Source organism: Phaseolus vulgaris, chromosome 1 (assembly GCF_051622355.1).
Source record: "Phaseolus vulgaris cultivar YP4 chromosome 1, ASM5162235v1, whole genome shotgun sequence".
In the NCBI taxonomy this organism is placed as follows: domain Eukaryota; kingdom Viridiplantae; phylum Streptophyta; class Magnoliopsida; order Fabales; family Fabaceae; genus Phaseolus; species Phaseolus vulgaris.
In genome coordinates, this window is record NC_143498.1 from 53,939,105 (window position 1) to 53,957,801 (window position 18,697).

An 18,697-nucleotide genomic window follows, 5' to 3' on the forward strand; every position below is an offset into this window, starting at 1 on the left:
CTTTACTATCTTCATTGACAGTTCTCACCCTTTCTTTTTCCTCTGATGTTGGCAATATTAGAATACTACTTTATTAACACCATTACCAGTAACATTCCAAACTAGTATATTCCTAATGTACCTCATCATGTGGCTAACAAAGCTCATTATATTTTATTATTATTATTATTATTATTATTATTATTTATTTGGTTGGTAAAATGGGAAAGAAGAAATTACATACTACACTTTTTTAGAAGGTTGAGATAACTTCTATAATACTGTGTCAACTCATTCTTTTCACTTCTCTTTTGACTTTGAATCCTTGTATTACTTGGTTTACTGTGCAGTGATTGATAGAAAAGAAGCAACGTGTGGACGACATCCCAACATTGAGATTTTAAATATACACTACAAAAATATTGACGTTAATCTCAAAAAAAAATTAAAAATACTAAATTCACACTAATTATCATTTAATTTAATGTATTTTTTTCTATTTTTTTATGAGTTTTTTTTAGGAGTTTAACATCAATATTTCTTATAATAATATAATAATATTAGTAACCAATGTCTTGATTTTGCTGCATATATTATCACACTCTTAATATTTGATTAATCATTGTTTTAGTATGATAATTGATTTAGGCATGTATTATATTGAAGAAGATATTAACCGGCCTAGACTTTCTTAATTAGTTGTGTTTCGTACTATTTAAGTAAAATATAGAAAAAAAACCCTTAGCGTATATTATAAATCCTAAATAATCTCGTATTCTAAAGAGATGAGAAATTTATAGAGAGAAAAAAAAATAATAAATTTATAATAAGAGAAGAGAGATGAAAAAAGGAATGATATATAAAAGATGTATATCATGATAACAAGTTCATCCCCACAATCAACGGTTGAGATGAGATCTTCCACTTTTTTTTTCTTATAACTTGATTAAAAGCATTTCATCTAAACTCATCTTCCGTCTTTGCTTCTCACTCACTCACTCGTGCGTTTTGTGTCAAGTCTGAACTCAACTCCATTCTCTCTCTCTCATTGTTTCTTCGAAGCAGTGGTGTTCGTATCTCTCCATGGCAAACGTTTTCTAACACAAAAACAACACGAGAGGAGGAGGAGGAAGAAGAAGATATGCTGCTTGGAAAGCGCCCTCGCCCACCAACTATGAAAAGAACTACCAGCATGAGTGGTGGCTTGGCCGTGGAATTGCCCACAACCGACGAGGAACTCGTGTCTGATCCACTTCTTCCTCACCATGATCATCACCCCAACATCAAACTCGATCCACTTCTTGATCTTGTTGCCATGGGAAGACATAATGAATTGCTGGAAAATGTTTCTGAGGCCAAAGCGCCATCGTATGAAAAATATGAGCAACTTTTGAAGGGCATGGCCACGGTCATACCACTTTCCCGAACAACCTCAAATAATCCTCGTCACAGTCACAACCTTACGTCAAACACTTCGCACTTTCTTCGGACTTGTGGCCTCTGCAAGTGTCTCTTGGCACCTGATCGACGAGACATCTATATGTATAGGTATGTATATTAGGTTTTTTCTTCTTAACTAAAGTTTCAATTTTAATGGCAGAAGGACTTCAAATACTCAGATTATTAAATTGCGTGCTCATTCAGAGGTTCTGGTGATTAATTTTTGTTCACTTTACTTTCAAATCAAATTGGTGTGAATTAATGAATGTTTTGTTTACAGGATGTTGTTGATTAATTAGTTTTGTGAGTGAATTTGAGAAAATGGTTTGTTTAATTTCAGGGGGGATACGGCATTTTGCAGTTTGGAGTGCAGGGAGAAGCAGATGAAGCAAGACCAGAGAAAAGAAAAGTGGAAGGCAGGGTCTAACAAGGAGCACCACCGTGCATCGCCACCGCGCAAGGCTTCCAACAACAGTGAAACGGCTGCGTGTAATTGAACGTGATTACAGAATAAACATAATTAATTAAGGTGATATATATATTTGAAGAAGGAGCTAACTGGTGCCTAATCATGTCCTCTTCTAACGTACCTCTCATGGTGCTCCATACATATATATTCTTCTTAATTTCACACCTAAGGTACTAGTTCTTATTCACACACTTCTGATACCAAATTGTACAAAAGGTGTGCTACATGTTGCTCTATTATGGCCTATGCAATTTCAATCTTTCAATCTAAAATCTTCCCTATCATCACGTACATGCTTTTCCTTGGTGTGCTTGTTGTTGCATTTAACTCAACACAAGCAAATGGAAACACTCTATTAATTCTTACAATAATATATATAGTGTTGCCGATTTAAGTACACGTATATATACAATAACAAAAAAAGGATATTCTTTTCTATATAAGCATGTTTGGAACAGCTATTTATATAGTTAGGGGGAAACTAGTTCTTTCTTATTTCACTCTCGAAATAATTAGTTGAACCAATATTATGTACATATATTATTCTTGAAGAAATTTCTTATTCCATGCTCATAATAATAGCGTCTCAATAATGCAAGTTGGTTTAAGTAGAAGAAACTTAATTTCATTTGAATAAAGTGGCGTAGGTATTGAAGTTATGAATAGGTCTTAAAAAACTTTATCCCTTTAAACGCGAGTTTACTTGTTCAACCCATAAACTAATTGAAACATTGTTTTTTAAAGCAACCCCATATTAATTACGAATGAAAGCAATTAATATCCCGTTTGAATATAGTAATCGTAAATATTGAATGAGTGGGAAGAATATTATTTGAGTGTTTATGACGTAGTACGGTAACAGCATGTATAAACTTATTGCTCTACTTTTTCAAAGTGGTGAGCCTAATGGAGAGGCAGTTGACAAAAATAAATGAAACAATACTGACATAAATGTTGGACCCACTTTTAATTCGTAATAGCCATGGACATAAGCTACCAAACAAAAACAAGAATCTCAAGTTTTTTATTTATTTATTTGTTTCTTTATTCCACTACTTTATCTCCTCTGCTTGAATGGTAGATCTGAGGGGCACGGAAGCATGCATGTTCTCTCTTCTTCTTTTTTTCTCTCCAAAATAATTAAAAAGTTCAATAGTTTGATGAAGGAATGAAGGAGATTGATGGTACATCAACTCAAAGCATAACAAGGTAGATCCATGCGTGAACTTGGTTAGGTGGTGATGCCAAGTGCCACCACTCTCCTCCTCCTCTTAATTAATCATGTCACGAAATCATGAAAACGTGTGTTTTCTTTTCTATTTTCTCTTCTTCTCTTACATGTTTTATTTAGTGCCCCGCAATATGGACATTATAAGTTATGGAATCCCCGTGGTTCTCCTATTCTTACCTTTTTCTTTTGTGGACAACATTCCTTGTGTTTAAACTTGAAGATTTCACATCTTAAAATATCATTTTACTTCATGATATTACAGATATATAGAGTGTACATAAATTTTTAGTTAAACTTAAAATTTACTTCTTAGTATGATATAAAAAACATTTAGAGTTTTAGACTTATTGTGTCACTCACTATCAGACTACTCATAAACATATAGTCTTATGCACAAGTTACACTGAGGTAGAGATCTCAACTCAACGTGAGACAAATGTATTGGAGATCTCAAATTTATATAAGTAGATGCAAATATCATCTTATAAATCGATTTTATAAAATTAAATTAGACTTAAAATCCACTTCTAATAATTCCTTCCTCTTAGCCATGTAATAATAGTAAACAATTATAGATGAGAGTTGGTAACCGGGGAGATTAATGTAGTTTGGTATGTTTAGTTAAATTAATTTAGCTGATGATGGTGATGGCAATATGGGAGGCCATGGAATTGATATGAAAGTTTGAAAATAGAGAAAAGGACAAGATGTGTGGAATTATGATTAAAACTGAAATGGGGTTTTGTGGTGAAAGGCAAGGGTGTAGGGACATGGGGGGGGGGGGGTCCTTTCCAACACATGTAAAGTCACAGGTCTTTTTGTCAGAATGGGAGGAAGAAGTCTCACATTAATTGGCCATAGTTGAGGCTGAGGTCCCCCCATTTGGGTTTATTTGAGATGATGGAATAATGCATTGAAGTGTGTTAATGAATGATGATGAGTGATGGTTTGTATCGTGGCTGAAAAGTGAAAAAATAAAACGAGGTAGCAAAGGAAAAGGTGTGAGTGTGAAGCGCACTAGATGTGGTAATAAATTAGGGTTCACTTTTTAGGAGGCCCACACAGGAGAAGGAGATACCTAGTTCAAAAACCCCATCATCTCATTTTAAACTGCACTCCAATCATCTCATACTTCAATCACAGACACAATCTCCTAATAATATTCACCCAGATTCTCTTTCCACCCCCCTGTCTCTTTCTTCCTATTACAACCTTCAACATTTTTTCATCAGAATCCATCTCAGATTTCATTCAACTGGAAAGAAAAAAACTATGACCTGTTTCATTTGTCCCTTCTTAACAATAATCTTTGTACATCGGAACGCCAACTACACAATTACCATTGTAGAGAAAAATGCATGTTCTAATTAGAAGGAAAAGTAAAAATGAAGGCATTTATAACATAAGTTGCAGAAGAAGACAAAACAAGATATCTTTGAGATTCCTACGCCTGCTAGCAAAAAGGACAAACCAATTCCTCTGCTTGGGCCATCTCTCTTCATCTCAAACTGTCTGTGGTTGGCAGCCAGTTATAGCAGCTTCCACATGAGAGATTCTAGCTTCAATGATATCTTGTTAATTGTTTCATGCAGCCTTGAAGGTAGGGTCTTGCAGCTGTGTTCCAATTTTGTGCCTATATGCAGAGTTTACAGAATGCAACTCCCTCATTTCCTATTTTCATATAACTTCTTCATGAGTGCTTCATTTAACCCAATGTATCTTCCTTTTATCTTCTTTAACTACCCTTAGAAACATGTTTTTGTATACAAATAAACTTTTTAGCTACAATCTTAAGAGTTCTACACGTGAGACAATCATTTGGATGTGTTTGTTTCTCTGCATTAGTGCTATTAAATTGGAGCACTGAAGGAGTCGACGTGTGTAAACGGGCTGTGGTCCATTGCCCAATTTTTGTACAGGCCACTGATTTGTTGGACCAACTTAAATGACTAATTCTTCCTGCACCTCCATACTTTCTTGTGCCATCTCATACCAAATGTGAAAATACTTTTTTATCCTTTTGTGTCACCCCCATATAATCTCTCATACATAATTTCGAAGATGTTTTTAGATCCGGAAGTGTTCTTTAGATTTATGAAATCTGAAAGTCTTTTTTGGATCTTAGAAAAGCCTATGGATTATGTAATCCATAAGGTAATCACATATTTAAAAAAAGACTTCCAAATTACATAATCCGGAGTTAATCTCAATTCAGAAAAGACTTATAAATTATGTAATCCAGAAACTAATTAAGCATCTGAAAAAAAAAAGACTTATAAATTACATAATCCAGAAACTAATTTCATGTATAGAAAAGACTTATGGACTATGTAATCCAAAAACTAATTACAAAAGATTTTCGGATTACATAATCCAAAAACTAATAACAAAACACTTCTGAATTACATAATTCAAAATATTAAAGAATGATATTTTTGTAATATAAAAATTTATGGGGTGTCACAAGAAAGTATGGAGGTGCAGGAAGCAGTCAACTTAAATTTACCTATTTTTTTCTGCACTCCCATTTTAACCCTTCTTAAAAGGTGAGATTATCCGTGAAATCTTCCAAACAAGTTTTCTGAAATTCCCAGAACTGCCATGGAGAACGGAGGTGTAGTGTGATGTCGGCGGCAATGGGGGCGTGGTACAGCAAAGGAGGATGTTTTAGTCTTTTCAACGTATGAGATGCAGTTAGTAATGTGGGGTTGCAGAAAGCAAAACCCATTTTCCTTTCTCTCGTGCGGACCACCTCTCATTCATTTTATAATGGACCTTTTCAAATATGAAAAACACATTCTGAAGAATTCATTTCAAAACTAATAACAGAATTTCACTTAAGTGGATCAAGTTTATCCCTTTTCTTCTTCACATTAATCTCTGCTTATTGCATTTAATCAAATTAACCATTTTTTTTTAGTTTTTGGGTCTGTGTTTATTGTTTTTCTTATTTCAACAATCAAATATTTTACAAAACAACTGTTTTTTGCAAAAAATAATTTATTCTTTATTAAAACAATATTATTTTTATTCCCCACTTATGATTTTATTTCTCTCACACGAAACTCTTATATACACTTTATTTCTTACTTATTTCCGTTCATTTTGTTTCTCTCTTTTCTGTTTTTTATTTATTTTATTTTTGAACAATTTTTCTTTTTTATCGATCATCCTGTTGAAAGAGCAAAATTAAGAAAATTGTCCACAACATATTGATAATTATTTATGACTACCACAACTGGGACTTTTTTCTGGTTGAAATGTTGATTGAAGGTGCTTCTCAGAAACTTCGACGCCTTGCTGGTTATGTTTCTCTCTTGTTTCTCTCAAATGTTCTTTCCGGAAGAAAACTGTGAAAGAAGAAGGAACAGTTTTCAAATAAGGAAGTTTTGGGGTGGTGGAAGCAAAAGTATTTATTTATCACCCAACCCTCTGTGCTCTTGACTTCGATGCCAGTGACAGCTACCAACCAGTGATGGATGTTGACACAAGGAAAAGAGCCTAAATAATTATTTTTGTTGTTTGTACCTCGTGGCTCACTTTCACTACACAGTTCACTTTGACCTTGTTTCTTCTCAATATCTCTGAAAACCATAGTTCAGTTCCAATGGATCCACTGATATAAACTTTAAACAAAGGGAAAGGGATAAAAAAACACATGATTCCTCAGATTGGTCAGAATTCAAGGATTGTCCTCCAACAATTTGCTAAAAGGGTAATATTGCCATGAAATGTACAAGGTCCAAATAGTCAATTATCACCACACACATGTTGTATACTTAGGCATATAGGAAAATCCAAGCACCAAAATTTGTGACAGAAATATTCCAGCCCCTTATGAATGGGAAACAGTGACGGTGGAGGTGGCATGGCGCATACTTTGATTTTAATGAAGGAGGGGTTTGGGCCATTCAGAGTCAAGTGAGAATATGCTTTGAAGTAGATGAGTATGGTGAAAGTGTGGTTGCATGTGGATTCATATTTTAGAACCATTTTGACAACACACAATACACAGTAATTTGTAAACTCTGAATTTTTTTTTCTTATAAGAAAATGCTTTAAGGTTATTATTATATTGGGGATTGCCTCTGAAAAATAATAAAAATGAAGAAGGGTAGTAGGAGAATAAACACAAATTTGGGATAACGGACAGAAATTTATACATCCATTCATGTACCTAGGAAAGAAGAGAACATGCCCCGCTCTAAAGCATTCGAAAGCAGATGCAATCAACTACACTTGCGAAAACATAACCAAACATATTAACAGAAAACATTCAAGCTGGCTACCCCAATAAGTGATGCTTCTATCCCACGCTTCACTTGTACTCAAGAATCATGTTATTCTCTGGGGCCAATCCAACACAAGCTCTCATAATGTTTTCCAGCATTGCACGCTGCTTTGACAATGCATTCACCACTGGTGTGCCCGGTGGAACCTGTGATAGTTATCTCTTGAGTTAATTTGCAAACTTTTTGAGGAAAATGAACACGGGATAAAAGGGAAATTCACTTTAACAAACTTCGAAATTGGAGGGATTGTATCTCCATAATGAGCTTACTACATATGTTTCCCTAAACTTAATTTCTATTTAAAAAATAAGCATGTGGACTCAACATTCAATAAGATTAGATTAAACTCACTAGAGGAGCCTTGGTCAGGTAGCTGAGAATGGTAGCAACTGGGTGGAATGAGTGGAATTTTCCCTGCAGCAACCACCACAACACAGTGAACTCCGAAGTCAGAAAAGCTACAAATAATACAATGACCAACACAATCAAGCAATTAAATTTAGCAATGCATGCAGACCTCCTTTTCAGCTTTGAACTGGATACGAGTGCTAAGCTCAGCAAGAAGGACCAAGTCCAATATAATAGGAGCAGCCAAGAGAGAATCCTCGCATGTATTGTGCAGCACAATGGTGTTCTTTCCACCCATGAATATCTCTGAAGTGTACTCATCCATGGCTCTCTTGCTGTCCGCAACGTAAGGCACATACTGCAATAGAAACAACAAAGCAGACAGAATCAAAGACCTGACAAGAGAAAGAAATAAAGAAAAATAGGTGAAACAACATTTACCTTAATAACAACAACATGGTCGGGATGTTCACCAGGCTCATAGAGGATGGCATTGCTGTTGACCATATCATCAACAACGTTACTCTTGGAGATTTCCTTGGAACGGAAGGTTTGTGGAGCAGAGAGATTCATACCATCATTGTTTCCAAGATGGTTGTAACTAACTATTGATGTTGGCTGTCAATGGTAAACAGAGAACACTTGAAGAAATCAATTTATTCCTACTTTTTTGCCACATAAAATTAGCACAATACATAAATTCTAAACCAAACATAGAAAGGATAGATTGTACTAGTAAAGAAAACACCCATGATATGACATTGATATACCTTGATACCAGCCCCCACAAGGAAATCTACCAGCACGGATTTCATTTTGGTCTGACCACTCTTGAAGTCATCTCCTCCAATCAAACAGTTTTTCTGGATGGCAAAATCAATCAACCCTGATGGCAAGCAAAGTTAATATTGCATCAATTAATACAATTAAGTTGTGGGAAACTAAAAAGGTAAGCATTCAACCTGGGACAAAAGTGTTCTGAGGGCTTCCGTTGATGAATGGAACATTTTCCGTAACACAAGCAATGGCAAACAAGGTGGAAGGAGAAATCTCAGCCTCATTTCTGTCCAGGGCAGCCAAGAGGTTCTCCGTGGTGTCATTAAGACCGACAACCAAATTACTGTACCTCTCTGTGTTGGCAGTCCACAGGACAACCACCTTGTCCACTTTGGTGGCTGCCTTAAACTTCCTGAGTTCATGTTAAAATTTAAATAAGGTACAGGTAAATTAATCCCCAAAGCATGCATGTAGATTGAAATGGAACATACTTAATGTCTTTGATGACTTGTTGAACTTGCTCTTTCTTTGTGCCCTTGATCACATTGTTAGCACGCTCTTCTTGGTTGGCAGCAATGAAATCTGGGTCATAGATTCCAGGGAGTGGAACCATGGATTCCATATAAGGCCTCAACTGCTTCTGCAAATCGATGTCAAACACCTTGGCCCTACCCATGGCATCAGCCAGGTTCATGTTACTGATATCCCATCCCCCAAACACAATGTCGTCAGGGTTAACCTGCCAAGAGATTTCAAGAGCATGCATAATCATAATCAAAGTTTATTGTCACACATAATTCCAAAACAATATGAAAAACATCAACCAATACTCGTAAGACTAAATCTGGTGAATCAATTAAAAAGCTGAATTTTAAAACTATGATAGAATACCATTGGAAGAAGGCTCTTGAATGGGGCATAGATTTCCTCTCCCTGGTAGGAGCCAACTCGGATAGCGGAAGCTTGGGTGAGGGAGCCAAAGTAATTGGCTTGTTGAATCTTGTCCTTTGTTGCCCATGAAATGCCCCTGAGAATCATATAACGCAAAATGACCCATTAATGTTAGCATGCAAAAGGCTTCTCTTAAATCCAAACCAAAAACCACAGGTTAAGAAAAAAAACTAACTCTCGGTTAGCAATAACACCACCAGTGAGGGTTGAACCGTTGTTTCCACCCCACCCCACAAGCATTACCCTGGTAATTGATCAACAGGCAAATGAATCAGAAACTTGGAAATAAACAAATAAATAAAAATTGAGAGAGGGTTTGGATCTAGCATTAAGAAAAAGGAGGTAGATTTTGAAGCTAACCCCAATTTAGGAACATGGGTGTTGGTTTTAAATTCATATTTGACAGATTTGGGTTTGATAATCCACTGATAGGCGCCATTTCTGTTCTCGTGAACAAGTTCGGTGGTTTCATAGTTATACACGGACTGAATCTCAGTCTCGGAGTACTTAACATTAGGAGACTCAACCTTAAAATTCTCAATGAACATTTTTGTTTGTTCAGAGATTAAGAATGAAAATTGAAGAAGAATGAAGCAAAGGGGTGGGCGCTAATGCGGTGCAGTGGAAAGGTAGAAAGATTTGTGAAAGATTAGAGGGTGGCCATGAATATAACGGAAGTGCTTCCTATATATAGAGAAAACATGATCTTCTCTCTACACGTGTGACACACTTCTCTACTTCATTTACAATCTCATTTTTCCTTTCACTTCCTTTTGGTTTCTTTTATTATAATTCTACTAATATACATTTTAATATCTAATTTCAATCACTTCAATTCTAATTATATTATCCAGAAATAGTTGTAAAGTTCTGTATCTGGCTACAAGGTGTCCGTTTTCTCTTGATACGCGGTGATACACGCTCAAATTAGTAACTCACTTCGCTGGATTCATGGATTAGTCCATTATTTTTATAACTTTTCTATTTTGTATTTATTTACTTAATTCGTTGTAGTAATTAATTTTAATTTTTAAATAACAAAAATGTAATAAAATGTTAAAATTCAATCCAACTCTAATATCCTAATAAAAGAAAGTGTTATACCTAATAAATTGTCAGAATTGTCCATTTCGCGGCCACTTTTTTAATTTTATTTTTTAAAATATTTTATTTTAAATTTATTTATTTGATACTTTTTAGATAATTTTAGACAATAATGTAAATAAAAATAATTAAATTGAATTAAATTTTAATATTTTTATAAAAGAAGGTCTAATATTTTAACAAATCCTCATATGTCATTTTTTATTTTAGATTTTTTATTAATTATAAATATTGATATTATTTTTTTACAATAAAAATATTAAAAAATAATAAAATTGAATTAAACTTTAATATTTTAATAAATATATATATATATATATATATATATAAAAGAAATTGAGGGTGGATTGAAAGCTGGCCTCCACTTTTTTTCTTTTTTTTTAATTTTTTAATTTTAAATTTATTTATTTGATTATAGTTATTGGTATTTTTTATAAATAATAAAGATATAAAAAAATATATTAAATCAAACACTAATATTTTAATTAAAAAAATTAATACCTAATAAAATAAAAACAATACTTTAACAAATGAAAATATTTATAAAAAAGTGAATATAAATAAATTTATATAAAATACTAAACGCCGCTAATTATAATTCTATAAACATAAAATTCAAAAGTCTCAAAATTAAAAAAAAAATATATAATGGCAGTCAGATATTTATTATTATGAACAATCAAAATGGAAACTATGCTTTTTTATTAAAATAATCTATTTATGTTAAAAATTAATAATTATTCAAAAATTAGTTAAATAAGGAAGGTGGGATGTTGAAGGAAGTGAAGTAGGTGGTTTGGGTTTAGAGAGAGAAAGGAAGAGAGTAGAACATTGGCTGGGACCACACCACATAGTAGCTTTGTGTTCCTCAAACAAGATTCTGGACAAATTCGGACACTTCTGGAATCTTAACTACTTTACTTTCACGCTCCAACCAAGTCGCGTCTTTACACGCTCCAAACTTTATGGCTACCTTACATGACACACTTATTCAAACGCAACCTAAGACCTCTATGATTATAACGCTCTATTTAGCGGAAACACTTAATATTTCATTTTAATATATATTTATTTATTTATTGTATTTGTATTTTAGTTTATAAATAGTTTTATCTTGACTCTTCTAAGTGTTTCTCATAATCAAACAACTTTTTTTTTGGTTGATTTGGTAAAATTAACCTTGTTGATGACAAAACCTAACGAGATCAAACTTGTAAAATTTAGAATACCAAACTTAAAAAAACAATATCATTTTAATAGAATTTTCTGTGTATGTAGAGTTTCAGTAGAGAAAAAATTAGTGCTTAAGTTTGTCATTTATAACATTTTGGTCTTAACAATTAAAAAAATAAGGTTTCACATATGTAAAAACATGTCTAGTGAATTATCAAAAATTTAACTACTTATAAAATAAATTTTACAATATTTTTGTTTTGAAACAAAAATTATATGAAATTTTAAGAATATCCTGTAGCAAACCCGTAAAAAATAAATTAAACTGGTGAAATGAGTTTTGCACTGAAATAATGTTACTAACAGAATGAAAGGTCCCTACTAAAATCCAGCCAATAAAAAAGGTAAATAAACTCTCACTCTCTTATTTGTAACAATAACTATTATTTTAACCTGTGCAACTCATGGATGCTGTTACTTATTTATTGAGTTTAGAAATAAATTAATTGTAAAATTAGACATTTTAAGTATTGGCTACAAAATATTAATTATAAATAAAGACAATTAATTATATTGAACTTTAATTAATTTATAGGAGGTGAGAATATGTTTCTAATTTAATTTCCATGTATGAATTACAAAGAACTAAAAATAGAATGCATATAAATATATAAATACAAAGTGTGAATATTAGAAAATAAACATCAATAATCTTGTGAATAAATAAACTAAGCATACTAATAATAAAGTGCGAAACATAAATTGTTGAAGTTTCAATAAAGTGAAACAAATAAATTTAGCAGAGTTGGTAAAAAAGAAATACTTATATAAAAAAAAAACATTTCTCATGGAAAGACAATAACTTTTGTTATTGAGTTTGTTGACTTGTGCTTCAACAAAGACAATCTTATTGTCTTCTTTAATAGTGTTTAACATACAAACATCCTTTTATTCTTGTCCAATTTTTTTTAATTTATTTATCCTTTCTTATCAATTAAAATTTTAAATAATTTTATTTATTTCAAATATTTTATTTAAGTAAGACATTAAATTTTTAGAATTTATATTTTTTAAAATCTGATAATTTTGGTGTCAAATTGCATCTAATCCGATTAAAAAACAGTTTTGATCTCTGTGACATAAAAAAAGGTTACGGACACGTGACCGTACTTGGACGTAGATTAATAAAGAAAAGTAAATGATGCTTTAATAACCTTGAGTTATATATAATTTTTAATATAATAATTTTAGATATAAATATATATAATAAAAGATAGCTTTATAATTAAATAATATAAAAAAATATTAAAATTGAAGAATTATAATATGATTGTATAAAATATTTGAATTATAAATATATCATTATCCTAAAAAGAATAGGTTAAGCTTAGGTGTGTAAGGCGTGGGACCCAAAAGTCTGAGACCCATGTGACTTATCTAATCACGAGACCTCCTTGTGATGTCACCACATAATGCTTTTGTGGTTTCTGTCTCACCAAAAATCACACTCCTTATATAAATTAATATCATTTAAAAAACTTTAACTTAACTTTATAAATAATATTTACGTCCAATTGTATATTTTAATTTAATTTTTCAACATAAAGAACCCTTTAGTTTATTTATATAGAAGTCAAATTAAAATTGCCATTTGCGTCATGAGAAATGCAAATCATGCACGTTACTCTTCAACAAGCTTTTCCCTTTACTTCCACCTTTTTCAATTTGATATATGTACTTTCACTCTTTAATGCAATTTTTTAAAAACTGAGTTCTGTTACATTTGCATTCAAATTATTTTATTTACACCTGCTCTGTAGAATTTAAACGTGTGTGTCTCTCTCGTAATAAACAATACTTAACATTTGATTGAACACAGCACGTGGATATAATTATATGTAAAATCAATCATAATACTATAAGAAAATTATTATATAAAAACTAATCTTAAAAAAAAAAATTAATTGTTATATTAAATGGGTGATCCGATAACGGCCTGATAGCGAGTAACCTGATAAGACCAACAAACACTCACTAGGATAGACTCGAAATGACTCTGATACCATATTACAAAGTGATCTCCAACAATATTTAATTAACTACCAAGATTTTAACTATCAATTATTTAAATTCTAAATTTGCTAGGAAAAACTTTGATGGTTATATCTATACATTTTTTAAAATAACTTTCCACTACCTATATTTTTATACACTTAATTTAGACTCAGTTTTTTTAATTACTTTCTACTTTTCTCTAGTTAAAAATAGAGTATCACTTCAATAATATGCATAATAATAAGGATTTACATTCAAGATACTCCAACTATCTCATATAAGAAGAATTATACACACTACAACAAGAAAACCATTACATAAAAACTAATTTTATATAAAAACATTTCATCATATATCATTACAAGAAAATCATTACATAAAAACTAATTTTAAAGATAAAAATTAGTTAGTTGTTATAATGACTAAATTAGAAACCATTTTAGAGACTAAAAAAAATATTGAATTTTAAATTAATTTATATTATTCATAAATAGTTTTTAAATTGGTATCTAATTATCTACCAAAATTTTAACAACTAATTTTAAGGGCAAATGAAATTAACATGCCAACTCAACCAATTAAGTTGCAATTTGAACATAGAGATTGAATGATTTTAATTGGATATAAAAGCATTTCAATGTGAGTTTTATAGAGTATCTTATTTAATGGAGATATAATCTTGGAATAATATTGTCTAGCTGGAACCTTGCTTATACAACCACTTTTAAAACTTTATTGACAAAATAAAGAATCAGATGACTAAAAAGAAGATTCAGAACAAAGTTAGAGAAAACTAACCAAACATATATCAAAATATAGACTCAACAAAAAAAGACATAAAAAGTAAAGCGTTACACCTTTTAAACGAATTCGAAGGTAACAGACTAAGCTTTCAATATAAAATTTTAATTGAACTATTCTCTTGTTGAACGTGAGAAATAAAATGTTGCAGAAGACAATAATACCTATTAGCTAGGGACCTTCCACTTTGTTCACAGGAGGGTAATAGAGAATAAGGTTGCTACTAGGGTAAATCTGGAAAGACGCGGGTGGTGATTGAGATCCCTTATGTTGTCTGTGTGGGATGGTGTCTTTGTTTTAAGTGACTAGGCGTGTCCTTCGTTATTCATAAGGATCCTTTGGCAAACTTTCTACAGTTTAGGTTAAGTCAAGCTTCAGATTCGGTTAATGACGTTTGGGTGCAATTTGGGTTGGAGTTGTGAGTGGTATTTGGAATCATAGGAACTGCGTGTCTTTCGATAGGGGGTGGTAGATGCGCTCGAAGTATTCGCCTTAGTACAGGTAAAGGTTTGGTCGTGGATTTACGCAAAGTCTCATTGTGCTTCCTTCTGGTACTCTAGTTGGGTTTTGAACCAGTGGATTGTATGAGGATGGTAATTTAATATTTTTTTATGGTTAGTTTAGTTGTTCCTTAGATAACCAGGTAGGCGTTTCATGGTAGAAGTATGGTAAGGTATTTTGTTCTTTATTATAAGGGTTGAACCACCCCTGAAATGGTTCTCATTTATTTATTTTTTATTGCCAATAAAAAGAAAACAATTTTTGCAAAGATACTCATTTAGAATTGATTAGAATGCGTTTACTTAGTAAGAATAAAGGGGAAGTTTGTATGATGAGCACCACAAATTTAGTTTGCTAATGCATGGCATTGATGCTTTGTTCTTCTTTTTTCCATTTTTTAAGCAGACAAAGTTGGTGGTTTGTGGACCGTAGAAGACAAACAAAAATGTGGAAATGATTCCAAGTAAACAAATGAATGCGTTTTCTAGGCACAAATACAAGCCACCAGTTATCTTCTTTTTATTTATTTATCATCTTTAAGCATCCTTCAACCTTACTCATTACAAAAAAATAAATAAAAAATAAAAAATAATTTTAAAAATTAAAATAATTAATTATTATATTAATTAAATTAGAGATAATTTTATAAATTAAAAAATTATTAAAAATAGTTTCTATTATTAATAAAAATAATAAAATAATTTTTAAATTAATATTTAAATTAGTTATCAAACTTTTTTAGATATTAATATTTTAGATTATAAATTAGTCTCTACGTATTTAATCTAAAATATGAGTAGTTAAAACTTTGATAACTAATTTAGATACAAATTTAAAAATTATTTCTAATATTTTATTAATAATATAAATCACATTAAATATAAGTAATTTTTTAATTTTATCTAATTTAGTAATATTTTTTTTATAAATTTAATTATTATTTAATATATTTGTTGAGTGATAACACAACTTTCCCCAACATTTCTTCTCACTCATATACTATATTTTATGTATTGAGGTGATTTTCAGTTATTTTTAGAAGTAACGTTTTTGTGCTTTTTTTATTTTTGTATTAATTGAACTGTTAAATTAAGAGTTTTTATTAGTAGGTCAAGTCTATAAGTTTTTTTTTTTAATTTACTAATATATTTAATTTATCATTAATATATTTTTAAAGTTTATATAAAAGTCAACTATAAAATTCCATAACTAAATAGTTTATTATTACAATTTCATATATAAATATATGCCTTAAAATAATAACTTCAATTTTTAAAAAATTTAATCTCTACTTATATAAATATCTTATTATATCTGATGTTGATTTTAAAATTTAGAAAATAAAATTTTCTTTCATCAATAACATTTTTAAATAAATATTAATTGAACATGTAACTATTCATAAACAGGGAGACTCCAAGTTATACTACAAGAAAATCATTAAATAAAAACTAATTTTAGAAACAAAAATTAGTTAGTTATTATAATGATTAAATTAGAGACCATTTTAGATACTAAAAAAATTATTAGTTTCTAAATTATTTTATTGATAAATAGTTTTTAAATTGATATTTAATTAACTACCAAAGTTTTTGCTACCAAATTTAGAATATAAATAATTGGTAGTTAAAACCTTGGTAGCTAATTAGATATCAATTTAGAAATTATTTATCAATAATAGAAACTAATTTAAAAACTAATAATTTTTGTAGTATCTAAAATAGTCTATAATTTATTCAATATACCAACTAATTATTTTTTGTTTTATAAATTAATTTTTATTTAATTTTTTTTTTAGTGTTGGGAACAAGGTTCAAATCCTTTTAAGGACGTTAACAAACTCAAAATAGATACCAATTCAGATAGTAATTAAAATAAAAAGACTCATCCCCCCGTATAACATACACTACAAGAAATCATGAAATAAAAACTAATTTCTAGAAACCAAAATAATTAGTTGCAATAATAACTAAATTAGAGACCATTTTAGAAACTAAAAAGAAATTTGGTTTCTAAATTAGTTTCTATTATTGTTAAATAGTTTCTAAATTGGTATCTAATTAGCAATCAAGGTTTTAGAGACTAAATTTAGAAACTAAATAATTGGTATCTAAAACCTTAGTTGCTAATTAGATACCAATTTAGAAACTATTTAACAATAATAGAAAATAATAGAAATTAATTTAGAAACCAATTTTTTTGTTAGTTTCTAGAATGGTCTCTATTTTAGTTCCTATTGTAACTAATTATTTTGGTCTCTAAAAATTGGTTTCTATTTCATGATTTTCTTGTAGTGATAGTTGTGCATTGAAATAACGAAAATTTCTTTGAAGTTTCAGAACTAAATTTGATTTAGCTATGTAAGATGTGAGTGTTACAGTGAGTTACAAATGAAGCACCATGTATAAAACATGCTTAAATTAATTAGTTAATTTAGATCACAACTACCAATCATATCAATAATTATGTGATTTACCACTACAAGAAAAATCATCAAATAGAAATAAATATTAAAATATTAAAATAATTAGTTAAAATAATAACTAATTAGAGATCATTTTAAAAATTAAAAAAAAAATTAATTTCTATTATTGTGAAATAGTTTCTAAATTAGTAGGTAGGTTTTAACTACCAATTATTTAGATTTTAAATTTGGTAGCAAAAAACTTAGTTGCTAATTAGATACCAAAACCATTTAACAATAATAGAAACTAATTTAGAAACCAAATATTTATTTAATCTCTAAAATGTTTCAAATTTAGTCACTATAACAACTAATTAATTTAAGTAATAAAATTGATTTTCATTTTATAATTTTCTTTACAGAGTATATTACGTAATGAGGCCTTCACTGCATGCACTACAAGAAAATCATCAAATAGAAATCAATTTGTAGAAACCAAAATAATTAGTTACAATAGTAACTAAATTAGAGATCATTTTAAAAATTAAAAAGAAATTTGGTTTCTAAATTAGTTTTTATTATTTTCTATTATTTTTAAATAGTGTCTAAATTGGTATCTAACTAGCAACCAAGGTTTTTGCTACCAAATTTAGAAATTAAATAATTGGTAGTTAAAATCTTAATTGTTAATTAGATACCAATTTAGAAACTATTTAACAATAATAAAAACTAATTTAGAAACCATTTTTTTTTTTAGTTTTTAAAATGATCTCTATTTTAGTTCCTATTGTAACTAATTATTTTAGTATCTAAAATTTGGTTTCTATTTCATGATTTTCTTGTAATGATGCTATCATAGCCTAAATTCGCAACATTTATTTAGATGCTTTCAGTTCTTCAATTTTCTCACCAGGAAGTGATGCTAATAATGAAAAAAGCTTACCCATAAAGGTAGATGGTGGTGAAGACAAACAAATTTTAACATTTTAGTACAAATTGTGAATCGAAATGTTTTTAAACATGACAATAAACAAGGAAACAAATTGTTTAAAGTGAGGGAAAAAGACTGAATCAATAATTCTAAAGTTAGTTAACCTATACAATAATTCTAAAAACTGAATCAATAAATGATCTCTTGTAAGGACTAATGCATGTGACTACATTACTACTTA

General features: G+C 30.1%; 2 protein-coding genes across 2 annotated transcripts; one reads left to right on the forward strand and one right to left on the reverse strand.

Annotated features, from left to right (window-relative positions):
• Positions 1-774: 774 nt before the first annotated feature.
• On the forward strand, positions 775-2,160 carry LOC137815136 (FCS-Like Zinc finger 5). Its single transcript, XM_068618193.2, has 2 exons — positions 775-1,527; positions 1,760-2,160. Exons 1-2 carry the CDS (start codon positions 1,121-1,123, stop codon positions 1,914-1,916), a joined length of 564 nt encoding a protein of 187 aa, XP_068474294.1. The 5' UTR covers positions 775-1,120; the 3' UTR covers positions 1,917-2,160.
• A 5,095-nt stretch (positions 2,161-7,255) lies between these two features.
• On the reverse strand, positions 7,256-10,145 carry LOC137815151 (inositol-3-phosphate synthase). The gene is made up of 10 exons (XM_068618216.2): positions 9,848-10,145; positions 9,663-9,731; positions 9,428-9,563; positions 9,028-9,275; positions 8,722-8,948; positions 8,530-8,645; positions 8,201-8,377; positions 7,929-8,117; positions 7,763-7,825; positions 7,256-7,557 (listed from the first exon to the last, which is right to left on the reverse strand). Exons 1-10 carry the CDS (start codon positions 10,033-10,035, stop codon positions 7,438-7,440), a joined length of 1,533 nt encoding a protein of 510 aa, XP_068474317.1. The 5' UTR covers positions 10,036-10,145; the 3' UTR covers positions 7,256-7,437.
• Between the last annotated feature and the right edge of the window lie 8,552 nt (positions 10,146-18,697).